The sequence below is a fragment of the Pholcus phalangioides genome, unplaced genomic scaffold, assembly GCF_987345545.1.
Source record: "Pholcus phalangioides strain wild (caught in Gottingen) unplaced genomic scaffold, Ppha-v1.0 ptg000015l_1, whole genome shotgun sequence".
NCBI classification, from domain to species: domain Eukaryota; kingdom Metazoa; phylum Arthropoda; class Arachnida; order Araneae; family Pholcidae; genus Pholcus; species Pholcus phalangioides.
This window is the reverse complement of record NW_028301608.1, coordinates 99,012,328-99,032,845: the sequence shown is the minus strand read 5'-3', so window position 1 is coordinate 99,032,845 and position 20,518 is coordinate 99,012,328. Positions and strand designations below refer to the sequence as shown.

General features: G+C 38.6%; 2 protein-coding genes across 6 annotated transcripts in view; one reads left to right on the top strand and one right to left on the bottom strand.

Moving 5' to 3' along the window:
* Nucleotides 1-1,722, top strand: part of LOC149077163 (uncharacterized) — a 43,665-nt gene extending 41,943 nt beyond the window's left edge. For both annotated transcript variants that reach the window (XM_089244896.1, XM_089244895.1), the window contains exon 13: nucleotides 1,278-1,722. In XM_089244896.1, coding sequence (XP_089101022.1) covers nucleotides 1,278-1,383 — 106 coding nt within the window. In that variant the 3' untranslated portion in view covers nucleotides 1,384-1,722. The remainder of the gene's footprint in view (nucleotides 1-1,277) is intronic.
* A 4,272-nt stretch (nucleotides 1,723-5,994) lies between these two features.
* The window catches only part of LOC149077162 (uncharacterized), a 67,482-nt gene continuing 52,958 nt past the window's right edge, over nucleotides 5,995-20,518 (bottom strand). For all 4 annotated transcript variants that reach the window (XM_089244890.1, XM_089244892.1, XM_089244894.1 and 1 more), the window contains exons 3-6: nucleotides 18,481-18,620; nucleotides 18,136-18,370; nucleotides 11,648-11,913; nucleotides 5,995-11,553 (exon numbers count right to left, since the gene is read on the bottom strand). In XM_089244890.1, the coding sequence (XP_089101016.1) occupies nucleotides 10,160-11,553; nucleotides 11,648-11,913; nucleotides 18,136-18,370; nucleotides 18,481-18,620 (2,035 nt within the window). In that variant the 3' untranslated portion in view covers nucleotides 5,995-10,159. The remainder of the gene's footprint in view (nucleotides 11,554-11,647; nucleotides 11,914-18,135; nucleotides 18,371-18,480; nucleotides 18,621-20,518) is intronic.

The window sequence follows — 20,518 nt, the reverse complement described above, 5'->3', positions numbered from 1 at the left end:
CGCATGGTTTGTAAAATTTTCCGAAACATTCTGCAATGCTATTCATACAAAACTATGCGTATTCAAGAGTTGTTTCCTGTGGACCTGCCAATATGAGAAAATTTTGCCCTGCAATTTTTTACTCAAATGGAAGTGGATTATGCATGAAGCCTATTTCCATCTCCAAGGTATAAGTCAATACATATAATTGCAAGAAATAAGCAAGATATAAGCAAGAAATTCTTTCTTGCTTATATCCTGCAATTATATGTATTGACTTATACCTTGGAGATGGAAATAGGCTTCATGCATAATCCACTTCCATCTGAGTAAAAAATTGCAGGGCAAAATTTTCTCATATTGGCAGGTCCACAGGAAACAACTCTTGAATACGCATAGTTTTGTATGAATAGCATTGCAGAATGTTTCGGAAAATTTTACAAACCATGCTGACAGGCATGTCTAAAGTACCCATTCCAAATGCGACCATTGCCTTTTCATTCTCCAATGTGTGGTGGGGGTTTATGGCAGCGTTTATCATTGGCCCTTTTTTGAGGAGATAGGTCCTTCGGGTCTATGTAACCTGTACTGTCAATGGGACACGGTATGAATCTCTTTTGCACAACCAGCTCATTTCAGCACTGCAACAGCTCGGATATGTGGATAACAATTTTCATTCACGATCCTCCGCATATTGCAATACAGTGAAGCAACTGTTGAATCTCCATTTTGGCAATGACAGAGTTATCAGTCGCCATTTTCCAACAGTTTGGCCGCCATGACCACCTGACCTGAACCCTTGTGACTTCTGGCTGTGGGGTGATAAAAAAAATGTTTACAGTGCTTAGCTGAGTTGAAAAACCGCATTACGCAATACATTCACAACCCCTGATGCACTTTGATCTGTTGTGGAACATGCTGTTGTGCGCTTTGGGCTCATAGGAGAAAACGCTGGACAGCATATCGAACATTTCTTGAGTAGCAACTAATTTACCTTATCTTTTTCCTTATGGTTTCATCACTGTTTTCTTTTCTACAATTTTTCTTACAGTGACGTCTTTTTGCATCTTATGATGAATACAGCACCATCTATTGGTCAATTTTTTAACTTTTTTTCTTTTGCCAGACAAAATCCCATTGCTTCATGTATATTCAGGTGAAATATCAAGTAATTCTGACCAATGGTTCTTTTTTACTGCCTTTTCAAAAACGAACTTTAATTATAATCACCCTGTATATAAATCATTTAATGTTTAACAAAAAAAAATTAGTTTTCAAAAATAATTTATATTTTTCAGTCATATCGAGGATGTTTATTCCGAAAATGATCTGCTGGGTATGGATGAAGATGGAAGCAACAGTGAGCCCATCATCACGTATTCGTTCTTCAAACGAAGGTCATAGTTTGATAACTTTTTTTCATCACTTCAAATTGTAAAAAATGTAATTTTTTTGTCATCATCATATCAATGTCACTCATTTTTTCTTTGTTTTGTTTCAATTAATTTTGACGGAGGAGAAATTTGTAATGTAAATGTGCCCCTTTTCGTTTCTTTTTATTGAAGAAAAACCTGCGCTGCCAGAGCTATTATCATTTCTGTGTGACAAAATACACACCATGTGGCCAAATCTTGTGAAAGCATTTGTTTCGGAACTTTTATCAGATGGAATTTGTTTTATTAGTTTCTTTCTCAATGTGTCAAAATAAATGAAATTGAATCTACTTGATTTTCTTTTGGCAAAGACGTGGTGACTATCAGACTCATGAATGTTTAAGGGCTGACTTTTCTAATAACAGCGATTATTTATTTATTCCGGGAAAAATAATACATATATTCCCAAATTATTATAGGTATTTGATGTTGTCACTAGAATCGTGTGAAACATGTTACCTGTAGATTTGAATCAGATACTTTTGATATTTCGAACAATTTTGAATATTATTTTTTTTAACTTTTATGATGAGACAGTAACTAAGGGACAGACAGTAAGATTCATATTTTAATTATCTGCACATTAATTAATATTCAAATAAATATGATAAAGATATTTTTTGGGGGTGAAGAGTGAAGTTGGTCGAATTAACTCAGTTTTTCTCAGAAGATTAGGAACCTCTCTTTCTAAAATCTTCTAAAGTCTATTCCAAGAACGTTCTTTCCCGTGGAGAAAGAAGTCACTAACCCCTCAACGTGAAGCGACATACTCTGTATATCGGTCCTGGACTTCACATGCCATCCAGTGACATACTGAGTACAACGGCCAACTGGATATCTTATAATTTTTTAATCCATTATACTATATCACGATCTCTGCTGTTTTGTGTCATTCGAAAGAGGAATAACATGATTTTGTTTCTTTTAGCATAATTATATTATTTTCATTTATCATATGTTATTGTGAGTGATGAACATTTGCTGCTAACACGCGGGGATCCGAAATATTATTGTAAAGAGCGTTTAAGTCCCCTTGAGTTAAAATGTCCTGTGAAATTGAATTGGTAGTTTTTTGTCACAGCAATGAGGCCAAGTTGTGTAAATCTGATTTTTAGGCCGTGGTAGAAGAGAAAAAAAAAACAATTTTACCAAAAATATAAATATATATATATATAAAGAAAATTTACCCTGTAATACAGGTGATAATATATAATACTATAGACAAGACATCATTTTATGAACATAAAAACTTCAAATTAATTTGATGATTAGTTTAAAAGTTATAATTTTTTAACTAAACATCTGCAAAAACGAGTGATTCCATTTAAATCTCCCCTAGGCTTGACGGGTTAACGGTATGCACAGATTTTCATTCCTAGAATGGAATTTACTACAGGCTTTGTAGAAGTTAGCAATACACTATGTGTGGGAATAATTGTCACAGTAGTGGGTAAACACGATATGTTTTCTTTTCAAAAACAATAAGAACTTACAATTTTTTCACAGCTGTAATTTCCCCCCCCCACCTTTTTTTGATATCCATGCTACAACATAGTTTTCAAAGAAAAGTTTGTGATATCAAGGTCGTAGCGAGGGTGGGGGGGACTTTGGGATCTGGTTTCCCTCCCCCAAAATGTAAGAAAATGTCTGAAAAAAGGGGAAAAAGATGGCCACATCTATTGTTCTATCACTTTGCCCCCCCCCCCCAAAATGAAAGTGTTCCTCCTCTAAACTAAATTTCTGGCTAAGGTCCTGTGTGGTACATCACGGTAATATTTGATAAAGATTTTTCTCCAGAATATTTAAATTGATTATAAATTAACAAATGTTAGTTGCGTATATGTCTGTGCTTTTGGGATTCTTTTTTATAGTGTACAAATTTCAATACTGTTTTAAATATAGAATTTATTTTGTTCTTAGAAGACATTGGTATGATAAATGTGAATTTTAGTCATTAGTATGCTATGATTTTTTTAAAGTAATATCTCTATAACTTAATACAGTCGACAATCATTACAACGACCCCACGTTATAGTGACTGTTCTATTACAACGACTGATAGGATAAGTCCCAAATGTTTTCGTAGTATGGTGATCATGTTTTATTTCCAATGTAATGTCCGTTTTCAATGGGACGAAGGGGGTTGTTCTATTAAGCTTCGGCTGTCTAGTCTATAAGTTAAAAAATGAGAACTATAACTGTTATGAAAATTATTTAATATCTTTAACACCCTTAATAAGTTAGCATTTGAAACTTGGTAATTAAAATGAGTAAATATAGAAATTTAAATTTTTTTTAAAAAGTTGCATTCAATTGAGAAAAATTTTGAATTTATTTGATTTTTTTTGAAAAAAAATCACAATTTTTGTTAACTTTGGACTTAGTAAAGGATAAAATTAGCACAGAAATTTTATAAGAATAATTTCCCCTCTATGCATATAAATAAATGTCTGCTCCATGTATGAATATTCACCTATTTTATTATTTATCGAATTCAATATTGTCCGAAAAATTAGTGTTGGTCTGATTTCTTACTTAAAAGTATACAAAGCGTATTGTTATAATTTATTATTGTTTGGTCATATTTTTAAAGACACACTATTTAACACTGAAACTAGTGAGTGTAATTTTTTGCCCCACTTGGAAATTTCGTTTTTATCCAGATTTTGAAGACACTATGAATGAATTTTTTTGGAAATATTATTTATTTTCCTCTTCTAGAAATATAGAGTATAGAATTGCCTGTTACATTTCAGGCATAAGCAAATATACAGGGTGTTTCAAAAAAAAAGGGGGGGGGGCTAATTTCTAGAAGGCCCTAGAATGCATTCAAATAATCTGTCTTTACATGTATGTAACACAACTATTTTGACATAACTATACAATTATATGAGAAATGACAAAGTTTGCCCAATTGCGACAGCACCTTGCATTCTTTCTGCTAGTAAATTGAGTATTAACTTCAAACAAAATCTCTTGACTGCTTCAGCTGGGGGCAGAGCATAGGTGGCAGAACTCTAAAGATTCAGGTCACTTAATCTCCACCTAGAATTTTTTGTGTGAAGTGTGCCCTCTCTAATTCATGAACATACAAAGCAATGCATATATCCTCCACCCCCCTCATGTTTTACCGAATTCCTTGTATACGAAAAGTCTGGTATCCCTGGGAGGGGGAAGGCGTCACTTTACTGTCGTGTCCGAAATTTTAAAATCAATGAATAATATGCAATGTAAATTCGAAAAAACATGAACATAACATTTTTCATGGGGTTGTGGCCCCCCTTTTCCTTAAAAATCCTCATACAACAATATTTCAAAAACAAGCAATTCTAGTTCTTATGGCACTTGGCTTAATTCAAAAATATACCAACATTTACAGCGGCATCATGAATTTTCACTAGTTCCAGCGTTAAACCACTGTGTTAATAAAATAAAAATTAGATCATGTTTTATTCTGCATGAGTTAATATTTTAAGATGAACATTACAAAAAACAATAACAAAATCTGATGTAAATTTTTTTTTTAATCTTGATTTTTTTTTTTTTTTTTTTATCAATGTTGATTATGAGGGCCGTAACTAGGATTTTTGCACCGGGGGCAAATATTATTTTGCTGCCCTACAACTTTAAAATTTGACAATTATATAACAATGTATTCACTTAAAATTACTGCCCCCCACCCCTATAAGGGAATGTGCTATCTAGTTGTAATTGTGCGAAGGTGGTGTGTGGCTGCAGACACTCATACTTTTGCTATGGTTTTTGTTTTTCATTCCTGTTTCCAGCTAACAACTCTCAATGGAGTTGATCCTAACAACCATGACTATCCAAGTTTCAAGGATCGTTGATACTGGGTCACGCCATGAGTTGGTCCCGACAGCCTTGATCGTTCCTGTTCCTACGCCAGAGATAGTTTCATTTGATCATTTTTGTCGCACCACTCATTTTCTGCACACGAGGGCTAATTAGACCAGGACCTACAATTTATTGTTGAATACGAACACACAGCATTTTTTTAATACTGATCAAGAGGTTGATGGAGGGATTCCCTGTGGTGGCAATCTTTTTCTGTGGTGGTGTCAGGAGAATTTCTGGCAAGGACAAACCGGGTATCGAACTCGCTACACCTCTAAACATCCTTTGGTACTTCAGGCGAGTATCTTATCGACTTGGGCTACCCCCCCCCCCCCCCCCCCGACATCGTTTACTCTATCTCCATATGACATCACCTAAAACCAAAGCCTGGGATTGGTTGGCTAACCAGTTTTGCCGTGACTGCCTTTGCTTCCCCCCCCCCCCCATATAAGAAAGGTGTGCCGTTGCGTTGGTGCTAACTTCAGTTTAAACTCTGTTGCTGGTTATCGCCTCGTTACGAACTGAGCCTTTTTTTAAGATGAGTGCATGCTATCGTTAGACCTATTTCTGAATTTTAAAGCTTTTTAGATGAGACAGACAAGGCTCGGTGTGTCACACCCTAAATTTTGTCGCCGCAGTTGCCCGCCTCCCTCTAGTTTCGGCCCTGATGATTATCTGCAATGCTGAACATATCACAGAAACTAGTCAAAGCAAAAAGAAAAATTTACAAACACGATTATTACGAAGTTTTTTTTTTTAATTATCATTTTTCACATATTTTTAAGCAACACAGTTTTAAAACACTGTTTGAGGATTTTTTTTTAAATATTTATTTTGAGCCACATAGCTCATTACATCGCAGTGACAATACACAGTATTGTTTTACCTGGTTTTACATATCTTGATGATACAAATCCGTTGTACAAGAAGAAAAGCTCCTGACATGCGTTAATTTTTTTTTAAATACCTATATCGAATACAGTATAAGGTAATTTATATACAAAAAAAAAATTATGTCAGAAGCAAATAATAAACAAATTGTGCAATCGTGTGCACACGACAGGAAGAAAATAAAAACACATTTAAAAAATAATAATGTACAAATTTAAGTAACAAATGAGTACAACAGTGAGCCAGCTCGTTGCGTACACATCGATTGTGTATCGAAAAAAATAAACAAAATTCAACAAGTTATAATGGTGAACATTTAAAACATATTTACACAAATGTGTCATTTCTTTTTCATTCTCATTAATGTTGAACGGTAATTTTTAAATCGTGGGAAATTGTTATTACGTGGGTGGAAACATCGAGAGAATGCTTTTATATTTTGATGGAATTTGATTGGATCCATTTTTTTTTTTAGCACAGTTCCCTATCAGATTGTGTTTCCCAAAGTTTCGTTATGCACAGGGCTTAGACAAATTAAGGAAAAGATTGGGCACCAGTGCCAATATTCCTAGGAGTCACATTTCTTTAAGCTTTTCTCGGACTTTACATGAATTCTAAAAATGATGACATGTCCTCTAACCAGGGGCATATGCAGGATCAACCTTTGGAGAGGGAACAAAAATTTTCTTTTCCAGACAAATTTTGAGTTACCACCCTTCAAAAAACATTTGAATTAACAGATTCACATTTTTCAAATTTTTGGTCGGCTTGGGGAAAACTCCCCACACATACGCCTCTGCCTGCATTTTAGACACTGATGTAAACTTTTTAGTCGACCTGACACCAATGATTTGTCAAACCCTGAGCTTCGTTTCTATCGTAATTACATAAATCACTTCCATTTTTGAAGAGGTTATTTTATTCAATGTCATATGAATTTCGCTGTTATTATACATATCATCGCTGCATGCATAATTTTTTACAGCCGATGAAAAGTACTGGATCTTGACCGAACTTCAATCACGAGGAATGTCTCTAAGGAAGCACCCTTTTATGATAAATTAACTCAGGGTTTCTTAACCTTATGTGTTCTGCAGTAGCCTGAATAAGGACAACAGACAATTTGGGACAGTCTGTGTATAGTTTACATTTTATTACACAGCACAGTCCTTGCTTTGAAACACCCCTCGTAGAAATATGGTAGCTGTAATTCGACATATCTTTTTTCAGAAATTCTATGAAAAACATTAACTTGCTGGGAGCGATTGTGCATGACCAAAAAATTCAGAATTTGATTTGACGAGGGTTTTTTTTTTCCTCGCAAGAGAAATTCTGATCAATATGTGTACGTCAAACACTTCTCATGATTTTCGACAGAAAACCAAGCAGTGTATTTTCATATAATATGTATGTATATTGGTAAATGTTATATAACGATGGCACCTTCTTGACACATTTTTTTTATCACAGTGTAACAAACGCCCTCCCCACAATATATACCCTGGAATGATAAATTATTTGTTTGTACGTACAACACTTAAATATAAATATGTGTACACAACAAAATTTAAAAAAAACAAATAGCTCTTGGCATCTAGTACAATGTAATAACAAAATCAATACTTTTATGCATTTGTGTGTGATGAGAATGATTTTTTCCCTCTTCACGGTCATCTTAATGCGGGGGTCCAGTAGGGTCCAAAAAATTTTATAGGGTCCCAATTTCATGCATATTGAAAGGAAAAAGTCGTCATCTCATAAAATGAAGAGATATTCTCAAAAAAAATATATATATATGCATACTAAAAAAATTAATGAAAATTCAGAATTTATGAAAGAAATTATTTTGGAATCGTTATAATTTCAGAATTAAAAATCATAATTATAGAGATATATATCAACGTGCACCCCCTATGCCAACAGAAACATGAATGTGCAAATTTTCACCTTTTTTCCATCAGCTGGTTGGATCTAAGTTTTGCTAGAAACGTGAATGCTTATCTGAAAAAATAAATTTGAAGAGCGATTTCATTCTCCAAAATTTTAAGGAGTAATTCTGTAAAAAGAGGGGGTATTTTTTAATGTAAAACAGTGTGACTCTTTTAAAAAAAGTTGCCTAAAATCTGGAGGAGTATTTTCACGCTTTAACAAAATTTGCAGGAGTCAAATTGAATTTCGATGCGTGAATTACGTATCTAGATGCGTATTGGTAAACACTGTGCAAATTTATATCCCTATTGAAATACATTACAAAAAAAAATGTAGGAAAATAACCTCCATAGAGTAACATGGGGTAGAGTAAACATTCAAATATTTCCCAACTTTCCCCCCCCCCCCCAAGAATTTGCACATACATGTTTTTGGCATGGGGGGAATATGATATATATTGTATAAATTACAGTACTCTCTCACTAATCCGGTACATATCAGTCTAAGATGTGCAAGATTACTGGAAGTTAATTGAAAAAGTATATTTAAATAATGTAAACCTCTACATCAGACATTGCAGTGACATGTTTTCTTCTTATATGGACAGGGAAAACCCACTTAAAAATGCCACATCACTGGACAGGCCGGATTATCGAGAGTCTACTGTATAATTACTAAATTTGGTAAGAATTGTGTTTTCAGTACAGTAATTGTTTCAGAATTACTGAAAAAAAATTATCTGGGGATCAGAAAATTTCATGAGTAAATGAAATGATTTTTTATTTCAAAATCACAGAATTAATGGTTCAGAAATAATTTCTGAACAAAAAAAATCAGAATTAAAGAAATTACTTCAAAAGAAAATTCAGAATTACAGGAAAGAATATTCCAAGAATCGGAGAAAACTCAAATGCTGGGGAAAAAAATCATAGAATCAAAGGAAATTCAGAACTAATGTAAAAAAATTATTTTGAATGAAAGAACGTTCAGAATAAATAAAGCAAATTATTCCTGAATCTGGGAAAATTCTGAATTACTGAAGATTTTTTTTTTAAATGAATGAAAATTCAGAATGACAGGGAAAGGGGGGGGGGGGGTTCAGAATTAATGAAATGAATGATTCCAAAGTTGATGAAAATTCAGAATTGGTGAAAGATATAATTTCAGAATAAAAGAAAAATGATTTCAGAATTTAATGAAGGTCTTCAATAATTTTCAGCCCAAGGCACCACTGCCAGACCCATCATTCACTGATGAAAACGATACCAAAATCAATTATTGCTGCCAATGCATAAGGTGGGTCAATGGATCTGTAAGGCCCGAAACGTGTATAGCGCTTTTTCTAACCCAATGCATTAGCAAACAAAGATTACTCTCATTCTAAACTGGGCTTTGATATTCTTCACCATCTTTGAAACAAGATTGTGCAGGACGACTTTGATTCTCTTCCAGAGGATAATAATATTGCATTATAGATTATATAACCACACAATTCAGCATCAATTGCAAGTCGTAACCACACAACACATGCAGAGATGCAACGGTTAAAAAGAAATGTTCAACATATCATTGGAGGACAACAACGCTAATTGCTCGTCACAAACATAATTTGTGTATTTCAGAAATGCATTGTCTGCGAGATGGAAGCTTGAATATGAATCAAAGATTCACTTATAAATGTATCTAAGAAATCTTAGAGTGTATACATATTATCAGTTCGTGCCCGTACACTGTTGTGACAGCTATCGACGTTTCAATTCGTAAATGTCTACCCTCTGATGACAATTTCTACAGTCCTTGGCAGGGGAAATATTAATTCTCATTTGTTTTTGTGTGCTTAGAACATCTTTACGACCTATAGTGTGCAATGTGCTTCGTATACTCTCACATCTAAAAATTATGTTGCGTATACATGCAAGCGATACCAATCAGAATCGACAAGCCAGAACATCTAAAAAATTCTCGATTTTACACATAAATGGAAAACAACATCGCCTTTCTCAATATGTATATATACTATGAAATAACTAGGCTTTGTTTTTAAAAATTGTACCTAAATGGGAGGCTTCAGGTCAACCTTTCGGTGGAGGAAACATACTGAGAATAGCTGCGCATATTTTCTGAGGATTAGTTTCTTGAGGGTACATTTCCATAGCGGCCCGTACTTGTTCTTTAGGAAATATAGATGACAGGTGATATTCCAGTTTGTATCTTGCGTCTAGGGGTGTTTCTGGAGTTTGGGGTCGAGCTGGTAAGCTCAAACCACAAAGCTGCATCCCGTGCGGTGGTACACTCGAGGGTCTCACCGGCTGTCCGATAACTTGGGATGTAGACCGCCCACTCGCTGGTAGATGCTCTTGCCAGGTACCACTTGACTGAGCCATCACCGGTGGTCCAATCGGGGACATTGGGCGTGGATTCTCCAAGCCGTGGCTCTGAGACATCCACTGGTGTTGCTGACCTTCGCTGTACCGCATACCCAGGGAAGGTGGTCCCCTCTGCATATCTGGATACAAGTTCAGTCTGGTATCGGATGTGCTGTTCAGGTGCTGCATTCTAGATAACGGTGGGGGCCACTGAAGGTTTGAGTCAGGAGCACTTGCTATGCGAGTCACAGTCTGGTGCTCTACTCCCTCCCAAACGTGCGGGACAGCTTGTAATGCATTAGGAGCCCTTCCTTCACTCGCCATTCTGTTCAACGGCTCGTGTACCGATTGATTCCTTCCAAAGACTCTGTGTATTGACCGCAGTCCTTCCTGAACCCCTTGATCTAAACCTGCTGTGTCCTGCTGCTGCACGAAACTGTACCCTTCCTGCTGCGGAGACAGCATCTGGTGGTGACCCGAGTAATTCCCCATGCGCATCAGCCTTGGATCATACTCGGGATGCAAGCAAAGTTGCCTCTGTAGTTTTCTGTGCAGGTTCCCAGATGCAGTGTCTTGACTTACGACACCCTGTGGTGGATGGATCGGTTGGTTCGAAGCTGGGAAACCCTTGGCTCCGGGCTTGTTAGGATGGCTGTCCGGATCCGACAGCCGCTTGGCGACGAACAGATGACCACCGGAATCCGGTTCCAAAAACATTTCGGCACACGAACCGGGTATATTCGGTGGTAGCGTCGGCGACAGAGCAGCCCAGCTGCTTACGGCAGTGGTGGAAGAGGGCGGCTGAGGCATGACAGAGGCAGATGTCAGCTGAGGAACCGCCGCCCAAGACGCTGGTCCAGTCGGAGAGAACGACGCCGCGGAGGAATGGAACATGGCCTGCTCGTGCTGCGACAGAAGAGAACTGTCATCCAGCGACCTCCCGGCGGAACTGTCGCTTTTTGTGCGTTCGACGAGGCTGCCACCGCCTTTCTCCATCGCGCAATCCATCCGGCCCAACGAAGACTTGGTCCTCACCAGGGGCTGCTTTTTGGCTTTCGAGGTGCCTGATACAGGCATCATAGACGGCTTGAACTTGTCCCCTAGAACACCAAAAACAAAGAATATCACCGAAATGATCATCCGGGAATCGGGCAAGAATACTAAATCTTCAAAAAAAAAAAAACCAGCACGTACCAGGTGAAGTCTCCCTGCTCTTGAGCCCCCGCGATTTCACCTCCTGCAGCGGGATCTTGGCCTGTTCCGCTAACCTTTCGGTCACGGATTTCTGTGGCTGGTTGCCTCGTTCCGGGTGGTAGTATTTGCACTTGTTGCCGTAGGTGCACTTCTTTCCGTAGGGGCAGGGCGGGGGCAGCGGGTCCATGGAACGGGCGGGCGTCTTCCTCAAGAAATTATCCAGAGACGGGCCGTGCCGACCTAGAGGATCTTCGGGTGGCATAAATCTGCAAGTAACAAGCAAGCCCCGTTAAAATATGAAGTATATATATATACCTGTGAATTAAAAAACAATATTACAGATTATAATACCCATCATGATCATCAAACATGAGGCGGCCCTAGCGACATCACTGTTAGAGCAATTCCAGCTTTAAAACAGAAATTCCCTATTTCGCATGTTTCAAATGCGCACCTAGAAGATTGGCCTAACTTTAGACATGCGTACGAGGCTCGTGTACTTATAGCAATGTGTAGATGTAGGGGATGTAGTAGGATGCTTGCTTACCCTTAAATGTGCGTCCGAGACCTGCGCACTATAGAAATTTTCTTGCTCGAAGATAGGGGTGCTCGAGCACCCACGGTATTTTGCATGACAAGTCTGTGTGTGTGTGTGAGCACCCCCAGCATTAATTCATAAATGAGAATTTCCTTCACGGAGCTCAAGCTGAGCACAAATAGGTCTAAAACACTTCCGACGCCAGTGTAGACATGCTTTGGATGCAAATAAAATCATCTCAATGTACATAAAACAGAGCTTGAGAAATCGCAAACAAATCTAGGCGCCAGAAAAAAAAAATTTACAAATAATCATTTTTTTTACAAATAATAAATATTAGAAATAATATTTCTTTAGACTTTCCCAGGTCAAATTGGCCTCCTTCCGTGTTGGTAGATACGCTGATATGAATTCAAAACATTTTGTGTTGTCTTGATTCCAATTTAGTAACTAATTATAGAAAATTTTAGGCGCCAATCAAAATTTTTTGGTCGTCATGGCGACCTGCCGCCTGGGATTTGTCCAGCTATGATATAGAAATATTTTCAAACATTTTAAAAAAGGCAAATGTTCAAAATAAGCCAAATCGGCCTTGTATGATACTGGAGGAATACGTGCGCAGATTCCTTAAGAAAACGAAAAGAAAAAAAAATGGCAATAACAAGTCTCTCGTGGATATAATACATAATAGCCATAGTCTCAGCGGGGGCGGCAACAACATGCAGAGGTCAGCAAAGGTGTCCCAAAAGAAAAACATTTTTTTTAAAGAAAAAAAAATTCCCCCCTACACATTTTTTTTACAAATTGCTGCTGCCTAATGTATAATGAAGAAAAGTTCGCTGGAGAATTTTTTCCCCCTTCTCCGGCAAACGAGTATGCAAATTACGAGACATTCGTTCGTGATTTACATTTGATGGAATTTTTCCCTTCAAACATTTCGTAAAATGGAAAAGATCACAAAGGCCAAGAACGAAAAGTCTCTGGAGAGAGAAAGAGGCGCGTGTTTTGTGTGCGCATTTCATCGAGAAATATTACATAATAGACGACAGAAACTTAAAAAAAATAGAGAAAGAAGCTAAAATATCTTAACATAAGATGTTGAACGTGTATCTTCGAGATTCTAGAATTGGGCTTAAACTATTCATCAGAAGGTGCAGTGTTTTGTAACCTTTTTCGCTCATGAACCCCCCATTCTCTTTCGGACCATTTTTTTACCTTGTGGCCCTACTATATCCAGGAGCATTTACCCTTTCTATTCAATAAATTTATTTCTGAGAAAGGTTGAAAAAATATGTAAGTAAAATGGATTTAAGCCCCCACCCAACACGGGTTGGATGCATTAGGATTTTGGTATTTTCGTACATTTGCCTTATTCGTTGGTGTCTTCTTAATAATAACTAAACTTGTCTAAAGCTGTGTTGTCTAGTCATGTCGAACCGGTGTGCACCCAGCCTTGTATTGGAGAATTTGAGATCTCCTGATCCTTGGCTTCGAGAACCACTGATTTAGGCAATTAAAAGGATGTCTCAGAAACCAGCAGGCAGACACGACGGGTGTGTAAGTATTCATCAATAACTAGTGTAGTTCTTGTTCGTTCATTCACAAAAAAAACGCAATCATGGAACGAAGGGAGGAGGGAAAAAAGAAGGCGGTGGTTCATTCATTAAGAATTGAAGAAAAGGGCAATGGAACGGGGGGGGGGAGAGCTCTCCCCCAATCACGGACGAGAAGATCCTTTTAGGAATTGTTTACGAGCATTTATTTCCTATTGCCCATCATCAGTGGTATCCAAAAGATGATCGTGATTGGAGAGAGGACCGGAGAAAACGACGGCCCTTTAATATTCTTCAAACATCGGGTTCAGCAACAGCTGCAAAACAAAAAAAAAAATTCTCATTTTCTCAATTTTTTTTTTTCTTTCTCTTAACCTTCCTCGTTTTTCTTTTGGCCGTGATCTGTCCGACCTTGAAGTTGGGCCGGCCCCTCACGACCCGCCGCAATGTTTTTCTTTTACGAGCGATGCCTAGGTTTACCTCTCCAGCGAGAGCAATGGATGCCAAATCTCGCCACGCACAGAACTGTGATTTGGAGGTCCGGGATGATGAAGAAATTTGCGGCCCGGTGATGAGGAAATACAATTTTGCGGGCCCTCTACAACATCTCAATGCATGACCTTCACAAGAGAGGAACTCACACGAATATATCCTACTGAAGGATTGATCTAATACTTTCTCTTTTTTTTTTTCTTTTTTTGCAGTTGAGAAGAGCATCGTTGGCCCGGGCAAATAGATTTGCCTGAGGGCCCCTTATCTGGCTAAAAATGCTTGTCCACCAATTTTACATGCTCACTCTTTAAAATTTTAACCAGATCTCATTTTTATGAGCGGGCCGGGGTAGCTCAATTTGTTAAGACGGCATTGGTGCTCTTAAGGAGCCTTATCAAAATCCCTGATCTGAAGAAGGCCCTTCGTATGTCTTTGAATAAGTGTTCAATCTCTTCACTAAAACGACTAACCTTTGAGGTTGTGCCGGCATTTTCACTCCGAAATTAAAATTTTATTTAACTTCGTGATCAGATCCCCTTTTCAAAATTTATCAACAGCACAGACTTGTCGCATATTTTCTTAAAGACCGTAATCGCACCAGCATTGACTTTCCCTGCAAAAAATTACGAAATTTTAAATTTCATAGCGGATTCGACCCAAATTTGACCATGGCCCTTTGGTCAGGAAATTTATTTCTTGGCCCATTGATCATTAGCTGCCAGGCCTTTTGTAAGCCGCTGTAATAGCCCTGAGGGCAGGACTCGGCGTTAACTTCTTGCATTCCGCAATAAGTGTTCATAGTAACGGATAGAAATTCACAATATTCACCTCATTCAAGTTGAATACAGGGGGGGTGCTCTACTAATTATCCTGGAAACTTTTTGAGAAGCTATTTTTTCTTCAGGACTAGAGGCAGGGCTGTCTTAAATCATACACGGCCAGGGGGGTTCTCATGACCTAGCAGTTAATATCAATAATGTCAGACTTGTAAGGGACCCCCCCCCCCCATGTGTTTTTTGTCCTGGAAGCCCTTGATGTTAAGACGGCTTTGAATAGAGGGTCGTCCGCTTTGAAAGGTTCCACTGCATTCGAGGCGGCTTTCACTTCAATCAGCCCCACCGAGGTGATTGACCAATTTTTTACCTTTCCATAAAACTGCAGTACTTGCACGGCCATCTTAACAGCATTGAAGTCATGGACAAAGCAAATCAATGGAGTCCCCTATACACCTGCTACAGGTGTCTCAATTACGGCACGCTATTACTCGTCATGCACCAATGGTGTCCGGGCCGCGTATAAACAAACCTTACATTCCTAGATACATTATAAGGAACTTAGCGCGTGTTCGCAATAACTGATGAACCACTCATAACGTAACTCACTTTTCGTAATTCAAATAAAAAGAGCCTAGCGCAGGGGTTCTCAAACTTTTCCCATCCGCGGCGCCCCTTACCCTAATCAACGCTTATACGCGGCTCCTCTGACAAAGGTTGGAGGTGCACAGTTTGAGAACCCCCCTGGCCTAGCGTATTCTTTAGTTTGCCAAAAGCTCCGTCCTTCGTGACGTCTTACTATCTTTCATACTCGTAGTAACCAATCATTGCGTACGAATGCCTGTTGTGTTACTAAGAATGTGAAGATAATGATTATGCGTCCGGGCCATGGCTAGGTGATTACACGTGTCTAGACGATCTGCGTATTTGCGAAGAGTCGAATACCGATATGCAATCACAAAATCGAGACAATCTCTCTTTGCCCTCGCGAGAGTCCGGATTAGACATTTTAAAAAACAACTTCTCTCTCTCTTTAACGACCGAAGGTCACTGCTTTTCGAGTCACTTAACTATCCACGAAGATGACCATCAGCCATAACCCCAGAAACGTGGGAGGGGGGGTGTGCTGTAAGGGGTCTAGCACCGAGTCATGTAATGCATTCTCCTCACACACACACAACCCCCTATTTACACTGTAAATTCGCTTTAGAATCAGGTTCTCAATGTTCCATATGGAACAAAAGGTTTAGAAAATTGTGCTGTAAAGCAATTAAAAATATGACTAAGTAGGTAGTCAATATACTTAAATCTCGTTTTAAGCCCCCCGTATGTATTATTTTGCGGGCCCTTTTTATGACTAGAAATTTGAAGAAAAAAATGTGCTTTTGCATTCATCTACAGCCGTGGTTCTCAACCTTTAGAAGCCCGCATCCTGATTGATTCCTTTTTTTTGTGAGGGGAAAGCCCGGTTATAACATACAAACAATGGAAAGTAGATTAGAAAAAAAAATTCTCATTTATTTTTCGTCTCCCGTAAAGCGCTTGAATCCCGTATATACGGGACGACTAGCAACTTCAGCACAACCCCCCCCCCCCCACTCCAATATTTTCTTCATGTCGGCGCCTCTTATGAAACCTTAAATACAGTATTAATTTGGTGCCCGTCTTTCCATGGAAAATTGAAAACGGCGATGCTTCCCCAAAAGATGAACTGAACGACCGACCCTTCGCCATTGAACTCAAGCCGGAACATCCTCTTTCTCGCAAGAACGAGCCTTCTTCGATGACTTGAGGTCACGCTGGAAAGATTTTTTCGGGTTTTTTTTTTTTTTTTCGTTTTTTACTCTGGCAACAGGGGTTATGTCACGATCCGAAAATTCCAACGTGAAATTGACTCTAGTGGCGTCCAATCCATCCATCCCTTCCCATCTATTCCCAGAGAGAGAAAATCGTGATGATGGAAGACCTGTGGCTGAAATTTAGCTGAAGCTTCTGAGAAATGACCAGACGGGAGAGCTTTTTTTCCACGTAATCGACACCAGCGATAAAACGCGAGTGTTTGCAACTTTGGGGAGGAATTTGAGATCCGCTAAAGATGAAGTGGGGGGGGGGGGGGGGAATAAATGTTGGAAATCACGAACTTTTTTCTTTTCAAAAGTCGTCGCGTAAAAAATCAAATATATTAAGCGTGATCAAATGAAAAGGTAACGAGATTCATCGACGATGAAATACATGGACCAGTAACCTGTCAATTACACCGATTGCTGCACATGGTAGCATGTGTCGTTCCCAAGCAAGGCCTTGGCTGCGACATCAACCAATCCTTCATAAGATCATAACGTAACAACCACACCGACCAACACCAGCTCTATAGCAGTCTATTAACGCGCGCGTGTTGACTCAACCGTCCAGAAATATTCTCAGCGACACGACGCACAAACTGTAATAATGTCTTGCACTGTTCACCCGAATATTGACGATGATCCCGAGTTCAATGTTCACAATCAGCAGTGGTTCTTGGCCATCGTACTTATTTATACCTTATTTATATTGTAAATTCGCTTTAGAGCCAGGTTCTCCCATGAACCCTTTCTGCCAATAAAATGAAGACCGGGGACCCCTTCACAAATTAATAATATTCAGCATATAACGTCTGGTTAAGAACCACTGCCTTGCAGGGAGGGACCTGTGAAAAATCCCCAAGACGTGTGTGTGTGGGGGGGGGGGAGGACCATGCCTACAATGATTGGTCATTGTAGAATATAACCAAAGACCGCTGTTTGGGTTGAACCGCTACTCATTGAAGATGATTACCATCGGTAGCGGTGATTGGTCATCGTAGAAGATAATCGATGACCGATGCTGACTGGGCTCCTAAGTCATAGAAGAATATGGTCAGGCTGAAGCTGTAAAAATGAACAGAAAGGCCTCATCAAGGACTGTCAAACCGATATAATTTGCATGTAAATATAACCTACATTGAGTAGTGCAAAACACAATACTGGGAAAAATGTGCTGTGTATATTTTCTACAGCCCTTCGTCATCTTTGCTTTAGGTGACACCATTCTGAATCAGTAAAATTCCGTTTCTGTAAGAGGGAAATTGTCAAAAGTTTTGGCGAGCAAACGAACCTGTCGTTGACGAAGGAATACATGAGCAGCCGTTCTTCGATGACTTTCTTGAAATCCGGATTCTCGCCCGCAAGATCCTTGTAGTTGTCGTTGGACACGACGATGCCCTCCGTTTCCGCAGCCAGTTTCACGACGTAGCGGTCATCGTAGCAGACCATCCGTCGGCCACCGACGTGCCTCGACGGTGTGAACACGAGCAGCCTCTCTTTCTCCAACTGCAACAGAATCTCTTGGTCTACCAAAAAAATAAATTAACAAAGGATAATAAGCACTATAGATTAACGTTCTCCGATAAGCTTTTTCGATTGAAAATTGATCAGAAAACATTCGTGCAGGTATTTTTACCTTTGATAGGAGCGTCGGGCCTCGAAACTTCTTTCCGCCACCTCGGCACAAAGACGGTGATGTTCTGGTGTCCGCGGGCTTTGAACCAATCGACCGAAAGCTTGATGCCCCTACACGAGAAGCATTCCTTGTTCCCGTGGCTGAGGAAGAAAAAAAAATTTTTATGAATATAACAATACCACAAATAAAATTAAAAAATAAGTATCGTATGCGTAATTTCTAAATAATCCAGCGTCCAAGCATGATTTCGGCATGTTGTACATGTTTGCCCGGTGCTCCCAAATTTAAACAATATTCACTCAATGACTAATACTTGCTGTGTTCATGGCCTTGTCAAATCGACCCTACCTATCAAATGATACATTTCAACACAATATTTTTAGGTAAAATTACATTTTAGAAGAAAAAAAAGTGTGTGTGTGTGTGTGTAGAGGTTTTCGTGAACACAACGGCATAATCTGAATTATATAATCTATCCGAAATATTTAACCCTTCCAGACCCTGCATGCACACAAATGTAGTGGTTGCTTTTTCTCACTGTAGAATCTTTCTTTTTTTTTTACCTCAGGGGAGTTAAGCCCTGACTTAAAGCATTGTGTTTGATGAGTTAGAAATATGGTGAATATGAACTTTGTGGGCTTTGATCAGAGAGCAGCAAGTTGATTTTCCAGGGATTTTTTTAAGATAGTTTCCAGGAGAGAAAGTGTGATTTACCATATAAAATTTAGCAATAAAATTATGAGAAAGAAATTGTATGCGAATATAAGTATACTCTGCAACTCTGCATCATCTTGATTGAAAAAATTTGAACGAAGTGAATTATTTCTTCACAAAAAAAAAATAAATAAATAAAATAAAGATCTGACATTTGTGTTTGGTGTATTTTTTGAGTATCAAAACTGCAGAAATATCTTGAAAATTTCAAAATATGAATGCTCTGGGTCTGAAAGGGTAAATTAAAGCTGTTGTAACAGGGGAAAACCGTTTTTAACAATCATTGTAATCGAAAACAACACGAGTGAGACATTGATACGGCTAATGTTTTTCTCAAAATATTAATCAAGGTATGTGTTTTGGATTTTTATTGCTTCTTGGAGAAATGCTGTGTGAATGTCTGTTATCTGTGATGGGGTTAGACTTCTTTTATATAGTTACACCAGCAATCAGGATTTTTATTAACCAGAGCTTCGATACCTTTTTGATATAAAAGAAGGGCCGAGCTTAGGCATTTTACGGCTTGCGTAAAAACAAGTTTGCAGCCCTCTACAATATTCGTATACATGAGTGTGTTTATTAACGTGGCATGTAACTTATAAAGTGGTCGTTTTTAAGCAGTTGAGAAGTCAAGGTAAAATTACTGTTTGTAGTCTTGCGATCTTCAACGTTTTCCGGGTCTCGATCAACGTCCATGCTCATCGTCAGAAGAGCACCACATAGGAAACAATTCAGTCATTAGTTCAAATTGAAATCCACGAGTTTTTCTGATCCTTATATGAAAATTGAATGAAGAGATTTTTGATCGGGGATTCCGATTATTACCTCACGCACGAAATCCTGCACTCTTCGTTGCTTCAGTGAGAACTGTAATGATTGCGAGCCTTGTGTCTGACATACAGTAAGTCAATGTGTGTTAATCCCGTTGTACAGCTCGGTGCAGCCAAACTCCATCCCCACAGTCCTTGGAGGCTTCGAAGATATCATTCGAAGTCACCGATACGAGATACGAGTATACACAGTTCAACGTAGAAATCTAGAATCCCAAAACTTTCATCAGACACACGATATAGTTAAGTAGGATACGAGGTTCCTACAGAGTTCCCAACAAAATCTGCTTGATTATCTCCAAGACCAAAACTCAAAAGTTCCTCTGACCTCTCCCGATCAAAACTCCTGAAGAGACTTAATTCTTTCTTTAGAAGTGTTTCCCGTTTTTTCCCTCCACAGAATTTTTCCCTTAACCTTTATCAAATATTTGCATATTTGATGAAGGTCCCTGTCTTATCCAAAGATCGGAGAAGTTTCAAAAAGAATCCTTGAT